At 37.5% G+C, this 12,870-nt stretch overlaps 2 protein-coding genes across 7 annotated transcripts; both read left to right on the top strand.

Annotated features, from left to right (window-relative positions):
* The first annotated feature begins 114 nt into the window (after positions 1 to 114).
* On the top strand, positions 115 to 4,003 carry LOC105671516 (A disintegrin and metalloproteinase with thrombospondin motifs adt-1-like). 5 transcript variants are annotated; one of them, XM_067358469.1, is made up of 7 exons: positions 115 to 462; positions 561 to 773; positions 886 to 1,589; positions 1,817 to 2,175; positions 2,237 to 2,632; positions 2,720 to 2,743; positions 2,816 to 3,856. In XM_067358469.1, exons 1-7 carry the CDS (start codon positions 346 to 348, stop codon positions 2,818 to 2,820), a joined length of 1,818 nt encoding a protein of 605 aa, XP_067214570.1. In that variant the 5' UTR covers positions 115 to 345; the 3' UTR covers positions 2,821 to 3,856. The 5 variants fall into 5 exon arrangements, with proteins under 5 accessions (XP_067214570.1, XP_067214569.1, XP_012221171.2 ...); XM_067358468.1 differs by lacking the exon at positions 2,816 to 3,856 and adding an exon at positions 3,888 to 4,003 and having other exon boundaries at positions 2,237 to 2,743; XM_012365748.2 differs by having other exon boundaries at positions 2,237 to 2,743; positions 2,816 to 3,855.
* A 3-nt stretch (positions 4,004 to 4,006) lies between these two features.
* On the top strand, positions 4,007 to 7,322 carry LOC105671515 (A disintegrin and metalloproteinase with thrombospondin motifs adt-2-like). 2 transcript variants are annotated; one of them, XM_012365745.2, is made up of 5 exons: positions 4,007 to 4,148; positions 4,247 to 4,459; positions 4,595 to 5,307; positions 5,530 to 5,888; positions 5,952 to 7,314. In XM_012365745.2, exons 1-5 carry the CDS (start codon positions 4,032 to 4,034, stop codon positions 6,524 to 6,526), a joined length of 1,977 nt encoding a protein of 658 aa, XP_012221168.1. In that variant the 5' UTR covers positions 4,007 to 4,031; the 3' UTR covers positions 6,527 to 7,314. The 2 variants fall into 2 exon arrangements, with proteins under 2 accessions (XP_012221168.1, XP_012221169.1); XM_012365746.2 differs by having other exon boundaries at positions 4,024 to 4,152; positions 5,952 to 7,322.
* The last annotated feature ends 5,548 nt before the right edge of the window (positions 7,323 to 12,870 follow it).

Consider the following 12,870-nt stretch of genomic DNA (forward strand, 5'->3'; position numbering starts at 1 on the left):
AAAAAAAAAAAAAAACAGAAATACGATAATTAAGGACGAACCAACAAAATGTACCTATATACATTTTACCTCATATTTTAGTAAAATGGACAAACGATAACTTGTTAATATGCATATATTTGGGACATCCTGTATATGTAGCATAGAATGTATATATACAATAAGTGTCACGACACATGATATTCCTAAACGTAAATGCCAGTCTCTGTTCTATACGCGATCAGAAGATGCAACGGACATGAGAGTATTATAACGTATGTATGTAATAAAGTAATTTCATATATATAAAAAGACGTTAATAAAGCTTTTTCAATTATCTAAAGATTGAAAAACGCAAGAAACAATATGTTTTTCATATCGAAATTAATGTTAATATTTTTATTGAATAAAACATACGCGTATATCACGCAAGATATCGAAAGAATATTGCTGCCGGCGTGGAACCCGACAAGCGCAGAAAAAGTACGTGCATTTTACTGAACTGCTTTATTTATTGCGCAGTATCCGAAATATTATTGGAGAATAATCAAGTCTTTTATTCATTGATTTTCAATTTGCAGATACCACTAACTCTGAAAGTTTTTGGAACACAAATTCAGTTAAACTTGCATAGCAGCGACCAGATTGTATCGTCCACGTTTAAAGAATGGAAATATGACGCAAAAAGGATCACAGAAGAACTGTTTCAATCAAACGCATCGAATCCTTGTTATTATTTTCACAAAGATCATATCAGCACAGCGGCCATAAATTTTTGTCAAGAACATGGATGGGTCAGTAATACTATATGAAAAACAAATAGGTTTCACTTTTAATCTCAAATTCTCTTTTTTGTAAATATAAGCATGACGCATAAGAACGTTAATGTAAATATTTCCAAACTAGGAAGGATTTATTTTTCTGAAAAACGACACTTTGGAAATTAGACCTTTGCGGAATGACTATGCGTCTTTGTTCTCAATCAACGATCTTTGTGTAAAAGAAGAGTTTAATATTTCATTTGGCAAATCTTACCTAATTAAAAGATCTTTGCAATCATCTGCTGATTCAAGTTTTCATAAATTGGACAATATGAGACTAAAGCGAGATCAAAAAACGCAAGAAAAATTAACTATAGAATTGGCTGTTTTTCTCGACGAAGCCGCATATCGTAAGTTCATGCCTTTTCTGAACAAAGATAAAGAAATGTTGCGCATGTTGATATTAGCATATGTGAATCGTATCGAAGCTCTGTTCCATCATCCGAGTTTGGGTGTTTCCATCGATATTTCGTTGGTACATTTAGAAATTATGGAAAAACAACCACTAAATTTACCAGTTTTTGGCAACGCTAGCAAACTGCTCAATTCGTTCTGCAAGTATGCAGAAACTCGAAATCCTCCGGACGACAATGATCCGCATCACTGGGACGTTGGTCTTTATCTTACCGGAATAAACATTTATTTGAAGAACAGTTATACTATGGGAATAAGCAGAACCAAAACGTGTAATCTAATTGAGTCGTGTGCTATAGTAGAATTCGGTGTTGCAGATTATGTGACATCAGGTTTTGCATCATCTCACATTGCTGCTCATGAAATCGGCCATGTGTAAGTTTATTATAGTTTTACGTATAAATTAAATATAAATAATATATTTTATAAAAATTTATTCATTTGTACAATTTGTAAGCAGAAAGTAAAAAAAATTTTGAAGAGATTTATTCTTTTAAATGTTCAGTAAATTAATTATTAATAAATTTTAATTAAAAAATATTTAGAATAACCGATGCAAAGTAAAGCATATTGTAAAAATTAATAATTTATTTGTTCCAAAGCTTAGGAATGGAACACGATTCCGTTTATAGGCCACCATGTGATAGATACAAACACATAATGTCATCTTACAAATTCTATCAAGGCCAAGTAACATGGTCCGAGTGTAGTCTTCGTATAGCTATAGAACTCTGGAATACAAAACCGTGCCTTCAAGATCGTACGAAAAATTTTGAAGTCGCATATAACCATTCGCGGTATCAAAATTTACCCGGAAGAGAATGGACTGCCAAAGCACAATGCGAAGTATATTTTCGAGATAAGGATGCGAATGTAGTCTCGTTGGTTGATATATGTAAAAGCTTACAATGCGAAACGCCTCACAAAGATGGATATTACTACACAGGATCGGCGTTGGAAGGTACGTTTCCACTTGCTGATCTCTCAAATAGTTTATGGCTTAATTAATCTCATTTTTTTAGGCACTTATTGCGCATTCGGGAAAGAATGTCGCGGCGGAAAATGCGTGCCCGTTCAGAAACCACCTCTCATGTATTGTGAAGTAGATAACTGGAGTGAATGGAGAGAAGACACCTGTCGAAGTAGTTGCTTGGAGGAATCTAAAGGCGTAAGAGTCAGACGACGTTCTTGCAAACATGGAATTCACAGAACGGCGAGTTGCGAAGGACCATATTACGACGTGGTTCTGTGCAATGACTCGATGCTTTGCACTGAAAATCGCACGGCAATCTCCGACTTTGCCACTGTGAAGTGCATCGAATTTAGCAATATTGTAAAAGATTCAGCATTCGGGATCAAACTAGGAGAACAGCCGGGATGGCAGATTGCTCATAATGTCGAGGAACCATGGCAAGCCTGTACTATATACTGCCAATATAATGATTATGTTGTCAGACCACTAGACTTGCATTTGCCCAAATATAATTTCGTCCCATACTTTCCAGATGGAACATGGTGTCACTATGAAGGTAAGCAGGATTATTACTGCCAACAACATTATTGTCTGCCAGAAAACTACTTAAGAGTAATAAATGTTTAAGAATAATTGTCGAGAGACGTGTGTGAACGAGGATCGAAAAAAGAGAAAAATATCGTAGAAACGATCGTCAATTAGTCTAGAATAATTGGTCAATTCGGTTGGTAACAAATGTTCGATCGGACAATCTGTCGTTAATATTTGTTTTGCGTATCATCCATACCTTATTTAATAAAGACAAATGGACCAAGAACTACGTCGAATTATCAGCATCTAAAACTAATTCCGTCGATTAGCAATAGTACAAACATGAAAAAATAACAAAAAAATAGTTGGTAATATTTAATATGTTTACAAAACGCGAAAATAAGTAGCTAAATATAGAAGAGATATTTTTATTCTGTATGAGATATTGTATCTAAAAAATGAACGAGAACGATGGCGTCACTCACTATGTTATGTATTATAACAATCTACCAATGTTTCATTAATACTTATATATAAAATATTAATAAACAAAAAAAATAAAGAAAATTTTATTACGTAATTAAAAAATATACAAAATTATTTAGTAAAAATATATATTTATTTATCATTTAAGCTCATGTGAGCTTCGTAATCAAATAGGAAACGACGTCAGAAACGGAAAAATTTCGATGTATTCTCTTAGTCAATTAGGAAATCAGTAACCAATTATATTTTGTTTTTATAACATATCTTTTAAATTGCGCCAGCAAGATTGTGTTCTAGTCATTCTAATATTGTCGTTAATTAAAGTGTTATTAAATTGTCGTTAATTTTTTAACGTTTGAAAACAATTTTCAAAATTTTCAAATGTTTATGAATAATGTTGCATATTCTATATATCGATCATAAATCGATTTATTTCAATTCCACAGTTATCGCAAATATTATATGTAAAATGTACGAATCAGAACTAAAAAAAACAAAATATGTGTATAGGGTGTTTCAATAAAATGTATATACATTTTATTACCATATGTTTTAACGAGTAAAATAGATAGACATTAACTTGTTGAATGTGTATACGTTTTACTAGAACACCCTGTAAATGTAGCAAAGAAGAAATATATACAATAAATGTCACACAAAACAAATTATATTCCCAAACATAGATGTCGGTATGTGTTCTACGCGATCAGAAGATAAAACGAACGTGAGAGTAGTATAACGTATGTATATAATAAATAGTTTGATATATAAAAAGACGTTACTTCAACATTTTCAAATACTCAAACTAAAAAAACGCGAGAAACAACATGTTTTTCATATTGAAACTGGTGTTAATATTTTTATTAAATGAAACGTACGCGTATATCACGCAAGATATCCAAAGAATATTGCTGCCGACATGGAATTCGACAAGTGCAGACAAAGTACGTGAGTTTTATTGGCCTGCTTTATTCATTGCTCAACGTTTTAAATATTATTTCCGAATTATTAAGCCCCTTATTCATTGTCATTTAATTCACAGATACAATTGACTCTGAAAGTTTTTGGAACACAAATTCAATTAAACTTGCATAGAAGTAACCAAACTGTATCGTCCACATTTGAAGTATGGAAATATGGGGCAAAAAGCATCACAGAAGGACTATCGCAATTAAACGCATCGAATGCTTGCTATTATCTTCACAAAGATCATATCAGCACTGCGATTATGAACTTTTGTCAGGAATTTGGATGGGTCAGTGGTACCATTCGGAAAACAAATATTTTAAAAACTTTTATACTTTTACTTTCAATTTAAATATCTCTCTGTTTTATATATAAGATAAAAGATTGACAAGCAAGAAAACAAACACATTTTTGTTTTAAATAGGAAGGATTTGTTTTTCTGAAAGACGATACATTAGTAATTAGACCTTTGCGAGATGACCTTGCGTCTTCCTCCTTAATCGACAATCTTTGCGTTAAAGAAGAGATGAATATTTCATTTGGCAAACCACATTGTATAAAAAGATTATTGCAATCATTTGCTGATTCAAGTTTTGATAACTTGGATAATTTAAAACTGAAGCCACGTCATGTACGAAATACGGAAGAAAAATTAACTGTGGAACTAGGCGTTTTCATCGACGAAGCCGCATATCGTACATTCATGCCTTTTCTGAAAGAAGATAAAGAAATGTTGCGCTTAATGATATTAGCGTACGTGAATAATATCCAAGCTCTGTACCATCACCCGAGTTTGGGTGTTTCTATCGATATTTCGTTGGTATATTTGGAAATTATGCAAGAACAACTATCAAATTTGTCAGTTTTTGGCAGCGCTAAGAAATTGCTAAATTCATTTTGCAAGTACGCGAAAAGTGTCAATCCTCCGGACGACAACGATCCGCAACACTGGGACGTTGGTCTTTACCTAACCGGAATAAATATTTATTCGATGAGCAATTATATCATGGGAAGAGCCAGAACCAATAGTGTGTGCGATCTAGTTAGGTCGTGCGCAATAGTAGAATTTGGTGTTACAGGTGAAATATCCTCAGGTTTTGCATCGTCTGTCAATGCAGCTCATGAGATTGGCCATGTGTAAGTTTATATGTTATAGTTTCACGTATAAATGATATAGTTTAATAAGAATTTATTAAACTACCTAATTTTAAAACAGAAAATAAAGTTACTTTTTAACAAATTTGGTTTTTCAATTGCTCAGTATGTTAATTATTATTGAATTCTAAATAGAAAAATATTTAGAATAAACAATGCAATATAAAGGATAGTATCAAAATTAATAATTTATTTGTTCCAAAGCTTAGGAATGGTGCACGATACCGATAATTCAACTCCGGGTAATACATACAAATACATAATGTCATCTTCCAAACTCCATCAAGGCCAAGTAACATGGTCCAAGTGTAGCCATGATGTAGCTGAAAAACTCTGGAATACGAAAATGTGTCTTCGAGATCGTACGAGACAAGAAAATCTCGCATATGACCATTCAATTTATCACGATTTACCCGGAAGAGAATGGACTGCCAAAGCACAATGTGAAGTATATTTTCGAGACAAAAATGCAAATGCAGTCTCGTTACTCGATATATGTAAAACCTTACGGTGCGAAGTGCCACACGAGAAAAGACATAAATTCACGGGACCGGCGTTGGAAGGTATGATCCTTCTTACTGATCTCTCAAATACTTTATAGCTTAATTAATCATATTCTTTTTTAGGAACTACTTGCGAACTCGGGAAAGAATGTCGCGGCGGAGAATGCGTCCCCGTTATCGAACCACCATACATTTTCCACTATTGTAAAAATGATAACTGGAGTGAATGGGAAGAAGGCGCCTGTCAAAGTAATTGCTTGGAGAAATCCAAGGGCGTAAAAGTCAAACGACGATTTTGCACACATAACAGTCGCAGAACGGCGTTTTGCGGAGGATCATATTATGATGTGGTTCTGTGCAATGACTCGATGCTTTGCACTAAACATCGCATGACAACCTCAGAGTTTACTACCACAAAATGCATTATATTCAGCAGTATTATAAGCCGTACAGTATATAATCATATAAAACTGAAAGCGGGACCGGGAGTTCAGGTCTCTCATAACGTTTCGGAACCGTGGATGGCCTGTGCTATACATTGCAAACAAAAAAATTCATCTGCTCTCTACGCACCACGTTTGGAATTGCTCAGCTACGATATCGATCCATATTTTCCAGATGGAACGTGGTGTCACCATAAAGATGGTCAGGATTACTACTGCCGCCAACATTATTGTCTGCCGGAAATCTACTCTTAAGAATAATTGTCGACGTGTGTCAGCGAGGATCGAAAAAAGAAAAAAATATGAACAATCGTAAATCAGTCTGGAATAGTTGGTCCATTCGTTTGCTACCGAATATTCGATTAGACAATCTGTCGTTATGAATACCTGTTCTACATATCATCGATACCTTGCTTAACGTAAACAAAAGGACAAAGAATTACGTCGAATTTTCAACATACGAAGAGGAATGCCGTCGATTAGCATTAGAACAAACGTAAAAAAGAAAATAATAAGTAATAATTAACATGTTTGCAAAACGGTCAAATTAATAGCTGAATAAAGTAAAGGTATTTTTATTTCGTTTGAGACAATGTGTCGAAAGAAAGTGAATGAGAATGGTAACGTCACTCACTATGTTATATATTTTAATAGTCTGTCAATATTTTATTAATACTTATACAGAAACAATTAATAAACAAAGAAGAGAAAGAAAATTTTATTACAGAATTAAAAAATTTCAATATTATTTAGTAAAAATATTTATTTATTGAACTCATGAGCTCCGAACAAGTCACGATGTCAAAAATGGATCAATTTCAATATATTTTCTTAGTTAATCAGTAAATCAGTAACCAATTGTATTTTATTTCTATAGTATATAATGTTTATATTTAACATTATATAACATAATATTTATAAGGCTAAATTGCGCCCGCACAATGTTATGTTTTAGTCTTTCTAAAATTGTCATTAATTAAAATTTTTTTAACGTTTGTGAATATTGTTCAAAATATTTGTGAATAATGTAACATATTTTACATATCAACCAATTCATAACGCACTTTTTTTAATTCCCACAATATTGCAAATTTTATGTGAAAAATATGCAATTCAAAGTCGAAAAGAAAAACAAAAAGAAATACAAATCAGAAAATAATTATATTTAAACTACAATTTTTTAGCTCTTAAATTTCAGTTTAATAGACACATTTATAAGTATAATAAAATTAATTAGCAAGTGTGTGTGTCAAAGCTATGTGTGTCTCAAATAAATATTAAATATCATCCACTCCTTGCTGCTCTCATAATCTCAATAACTGAGAAAAATTCGAGACTGTAAGCACAAAATACTACCCCACACACGCGAAATGCCTTTATCGCGATGAAATATGCGTATAATACCGCTTTGTTCGCCCACGTCGCGATCTATCTATAGGGAGAAAGCCCTGTTTTCACGACCCTTTATTTAATCTGGCCAAACCTTCCTTTTTCGCGTAGGCGCCCGCACTCCTGTATAGCGTAGTCTGCGAAAACACGGTTTAATGTTGTGTGTAGCACCAACGCTCGCGAGAGAATTTATCTGGATTTACTAAACAACCAGGTCTGCAAATAACCAGATAAATATTTAATTGCATAAATTGTTCATCCCAACGTAAAAGTGACCTTCGTGCATTGTCTTCCTGTCTAAACTCCGCAATTTGCGAGCAGACACTTGGCTCGGCGATATTTATGCATCAATATATAAGTTTACTATAGGTACGTTCCACTTGGCGATCGCAACGCTTGTGGAATCATTTTATCTTTGTTTTTCATCGAAAGTTAAAGAAAGATAGATAATGTTCACGAGCGTTGCGATCATCAAGTGGAACTCAGCCTATATTGTATATATATTAAACATGTCTAACTGATCTCACGTATCCTTTTAATAATAACTTTTACAAGAAACTACATTTTTGAAAATATGATAAAAATAAAAATATTTAGAAAGATTAACTAAAAATTGACTATTTAAACATATTTTTTTTTTAAACGCGGTTCTCTTCGAACACATGTATGACATACATATATCAATATGAAGAGTATGATTATATCGGAAATGTTTTTTGCACAATATAATCAATAAATATTGAATATATTTACTTGTAAATTTAAATATTGAATATGTACATCTGTTAAATCTAAATTAATGTGTAAGAATAATCGTGTATATCACCACGCAATAAATTGAATGGACCGTAATAAATCGGAACAAATCGTATATTTGACAGAATCATTTAATCAAGAGACGCAATTAATTAACGTGGCGAATCGGCAGAAATGGTCGATAGCCGTATCATTCGGGAATAAAACAATAGCAACAAACGCAATCGGAGAAGTCGTAGTGCAAAAGTTCAACGTAAAGTTTCGCGCATGGGTCTGAGAATCGTCGAGACAAAGAAAGAAAGAGAGCGAGAAAGAGAATGTAACTTTATCGCATACATCATGATAAGCTCTCCAAGCTTGCGTGCGCCCTACATGGGTCACCATGGAAACGGAAAGGAAGCCACTCAGAACCCGGGAATTCCTCGCGAGAATAACCCGAGTACAGATGTACTCGGCGAGGATTCGCCGTGAAGACTCGTAATATTGCGCTCGCACTCGCGAGAGATTGTGTCGCGGAGAGAAAATTGAGATGAGTATATATGAAAATTGCCGGGAGTGGCGAGAGCTATTGTGTCAGGATGCCTTAAATATTTTACAGGAAGCCGCGTCGCGCGCTCTCGAATCCAGCAATAAGATATGCATTTCGCGATGTCGTGCATAAAAATAATACGAGCGAATATTCGCGGCAAGGCGAAAGGCCTTCCTTATTTTGGTCGGTCGCGTATATCGCTCGCCAATAACGCAGGAATCCGAAGAGGCAGGGAATCGCGAGAGTTTCCGCGGACCATAAATCAACCCCGGGAAACATTCAGCAATACCGTAACAAAATACGAATCGAGTGTAATTTTATTCCCGAAGCACGGAATCGCGAGCCACTTCGTATGTTTATATACGAGGTGCGCTACAGTGAAATATTGATTTCTTACACACTCTTTTTGGATTCTCTCAAGAAAATGCCTCTCCCTCTCCTCATCCAGCATTTTCCTTCTAACTTATCTCACTTTCGTGAATCCTCACCTATAAATATTCCGTGCAATCTAGAGAATTCCCTGACCAGTCTTCTCGGGGACCGGCGAAAACTCTCGCTACGACTCCCACGGTTGTCGTAGCTAGATGCTATTTTATAACGTCTTATACAAGCAGAATTTTAAAATAAACGTGTTGTTTTTATTTGCGAGCATTTTGCAAAAGAACAGAATACTCGTATCGAATCCGAATAGCGGGGGAAGCCGATTAACATTAGAATTTGGAATTTATTCGAAACGCGAAGGCACGTTTGGCATGCGAAAATAGTTCTTCAATCGGGCACAAAGCGAAATCGCGGACGAAAGATGAGGGCGTGATGAGTGTGCCGTGCACTTGTTTGTGTTTTGCAACAGGGCGTTTAGCACGGCAAATTTCAATCTTCTCTTAAAGCCTCGCGCAATTTCGTTCCGAGGGCGCAGAAGCGGGTAGGCCTCGTCCATTATTCGCACGCTAGACAGACACATCGACCGTCGTACCGAAATGAGACAACAGTGTCCTACTCGTCGGCAGGCCATTGTTCGTCGAGGGCATCGCGATACGGTGCACGTGTAGATATACAGAACGCGGTTTCAACTCTACGCGAAGGCGGCGCTGGTCCTAACGCGTTAGCAATATTTTCAGAATCGCGTTACCGCGGCTCGACAACGGATTATGCAGATTAACTGACGCGATAATAAATTTCACTCTCTCCCTTTTTCTCCCTTCCCCGGTCTATCGTATATTTTTGAATGCGCTGCTCGTATTAAAACCGATGGTCGTTTCCGCGGATTAAAATGATATATTAAAATTGATATAGAGATGTGCCGGAAATTGTAAAGAAATGCATTTGTTTCTGTTGATGTTTGTAGAAATAAACATCGGCAATGTTGAAGAAAATATTGATAATTATATAAAATCTATATTATACGCGCACAGCAACAGCAGCAAATTTTCTTCTACTAACACTTGTTCGGATAAATTTGGAAATACGGGCGAAAATATTGTACACGGCCGCGCGATTAAAATGGAACCTTTATGGTCTCTTTTATAACTCTATTTCCATATCGAGTGGAAAGCCCATGCGGGCACGCGGGGAGGAGGAAAGGGGGGACGAAAGTGTGCGAGAGGATCGTGCTGCTGCTTATGGCAAAAAGATTTATCGCCGGTCCTGTAAACGCAGGGGTCGGATCGCAGTTTCTCCCGCGCCATAAATAACCAATCAGCTCCGTAATCGTACGCACGATGCTGCGCGACGTCAAACGCAAGACTGGCGCCCCGCTGCCCGGGGGAGGTGGCTGCTTTCGGCAACCCTCGGCGCGGGATGCAGGAAGTCGCACCCGTCGCAACCTTCCATCACGCGCGCTTTCCGAAGGTTGCGGAAGAGAGCCGGGCACTTTCTTTGTTCCTGCGCGCGCGTTTTCCCTCCCGGTTCCGTCCCGCGTCCCATTGTGCAAGCTAAATGAGGATTGAGGGAGCAGGGAGATTCGCGCTACTGGGCGCGCCCTTCTCTCGTCGGCGCGTCTCGTGTGTCGAAGGATCCAGTTCGCAAGTTTCTTCCGTTTGTCAGAAGGGGAACTTCTTAATGAGCCTTTGCCACTTTCGATCCCTCCGCTGCCTGCCGAGCGTACAATGACTGAGCGAGATTCCCATCGAGTCGTCTTACAAATATCCGGATCATTACGAAGCTACTAGATAAATTATAACGCCCGCCTGTCGATCAACGAACGACTAGCCAAGTGTATAATAATAAGTGCAATTAATTAAAAGGCACAGATATATATATATATATATATATATATATATATATATATATGACTTTTTATCGTGTCATTTTATTGACACCCGCGTAAGCACGATGCGCCACGACGACTGAGAATTGCATACAAATCGAGAAGGAGACAGATGCAAGCGTGCTGAGAAAACTCGGGATACCTCGAGCTAGGCAATTTTCGCTCGTCAGACAGAACGTTAAGAGTGATATTTAAATCAGGAAGCAGGTGATTCCGTGCTACTCGACCACGGGCGCAGTTTCACAAGTGCACACAAATGACGAGTGGAGAGAAACTCTTGTATTACGGCCACGTCAATCGCGTCAAGCCAACGTGTTCCACTATTGCTTCCCCACGACGGTTTCGCGACTCTTCAACCCTTTTGCATGGCCTCTTGTTGCACTGTCACCCTGCCTCTACTCTTTAAGGCTTCGTTTAGGATGGGGTTACCATTCGTTCCAACTGCTTCTCGAGTACACTTTTTCTCCATGCTCGTGGCATTTAACGCGAAGCTGCACCGGCAAATATAACAAACAGAAAAATAAATCTCTCCGACCCGAAGAAATTATTTAACGTGAGCTCGAAGCGGTGAATCTTCTGCCCGTTTAAATTCTCGACATGACTTACAGAATATGTCCAATTAAACGTCAAATTATGTCAACGTTCAATCGCGACCATTGATCGCTCTCGACGTTGCAGCAATCATTATTTCTTCAGCCATTCGTGTTCGCGAATAAACAATTTTACATTCTTACGATATATCTCGCTCTTGATAAAAATTTCCACGAACGGACGCGATTTCGGCTTTGCGTAACAGCTTAATCTCCGCCGCGAAACGACAGTTCTTACGGCAGCCAACGCGAATGCCCGGAGGAAATCTAGCCGTGATCGACATCCAACAAGCACTCGCGTCGTACGTGCATTCTCAGTAATGCGAATCCGATGCTTTTAAACGGCGTTCACCGCGCCTTGTACGATCTTCCGACTGACGCGAGCGTCGTTAGTATCTCTTGCGCGCGAGCGAGCGTCCGCGCCGAAGGGGGTTTTGGCGGTGCTCCAAACACGCGGAAGAGTTTCTTTTCTGCGCGCTCCCCAAAACACAAAGACGCCCGTCTCATTGTCACAACAGCGAAACGCTTTGGGATTCCGACGACAACCGGTTACAGACGGAAGGGGTTACCGGTTTGCGAGGCTTCGCGATGAGAATGTCTAAATGCGGATCAACAAACGATCGACCGGTCTTCCCGCGGCACAGATGCCCGTCCCTTTTGCTGTCTCGCTGACTGACAGCTCGTGACCGATACGATTGACAATCGCGTACACCCGATCGATTCGCATAAACTCGAGAGTCTTCGCGATGTAATACACCGTAGTCACTTAAATCAGCAAATTTACATATCTTTCATCTTGATGACAGCGCACTTCTTGAATAATTCAGCGATATTTATATTTTTGCTACAGAAAAGGAAAGTTAACAAATGACTTAATTTTACTCCGCGAAATCAACACTGAAGTAATAATTGACAAATGAATTTGATACTGCATCCAAGATGATCCAAACTAAATTATCGAATTACGAGCAATCAATTTCTTCTCGAGTGCCAAGTTCATTTACGTTCGGTCGATCGCTTGCAATTAATATGAGAAAGTAAAGCCGAATTTGCGCTAGATGATTACGTC

The sequence above is a fragment of the Linepithema humile genome, chromosome 6, assembly GCF_040581485.1.
Source record: "Linepithema humile isolate Giens D197 chromosome 6, Lhum_UNIL_v1.0, whole genome shotgun sequence".
In the NCBI taxonomy this organism is placed as follows: domain Eukaryota; kingdom Metazoa; phylum Arthropoda; class Insecta; order Hymenoptera; family Formicidae; genus Linepithema; species Linepithema humile.

Bases quoted from the DNA above. Each gene is read 5' to 3' on its own strand.
- LOC105671516 (XM_012365747.2), top strand. From the start codon at position 346: ATGTTTTTCATATCGAAATTAATGTTAATATTTTTATTGAATAAAACA. The intron at 1,590-1,816 runs GTAAGTTTATTA...TTTGTTCCAAAG, and splicing joins GCTCATGAAATCGGCCATGT to CTTAGGAATGGAACACGATT. The intron at 2,176-2,236 runs GTACGTTTCCAC...TCATTTTTTTAG, and splicing joins CACAGGATCGGCGTTGGAAG to GCACTTATTGCGCATTCGGG.
- LOC105671515 (XM_012365745.2), top strand. From the start codon at position 4,032: ATGTTTTTCATATTGAAACTGGTGTTAATATTTTTATTAAATGAAACG. The intron at 4,460-4,594 runs GTCAGTGGTACC...TGTTTTAAATAG, and splicing joins TTTGTCAGGAATTTGGATGG to GAAGGATTTGTTTTTCTGAA. The intron at 5,308-5,529 runs GTAAGTTTATAT...TTTGTTCCAAAG, and splicing joins GCTCATGAGATTGGCCATGT to CTTAGGAATGGTGCACGATA.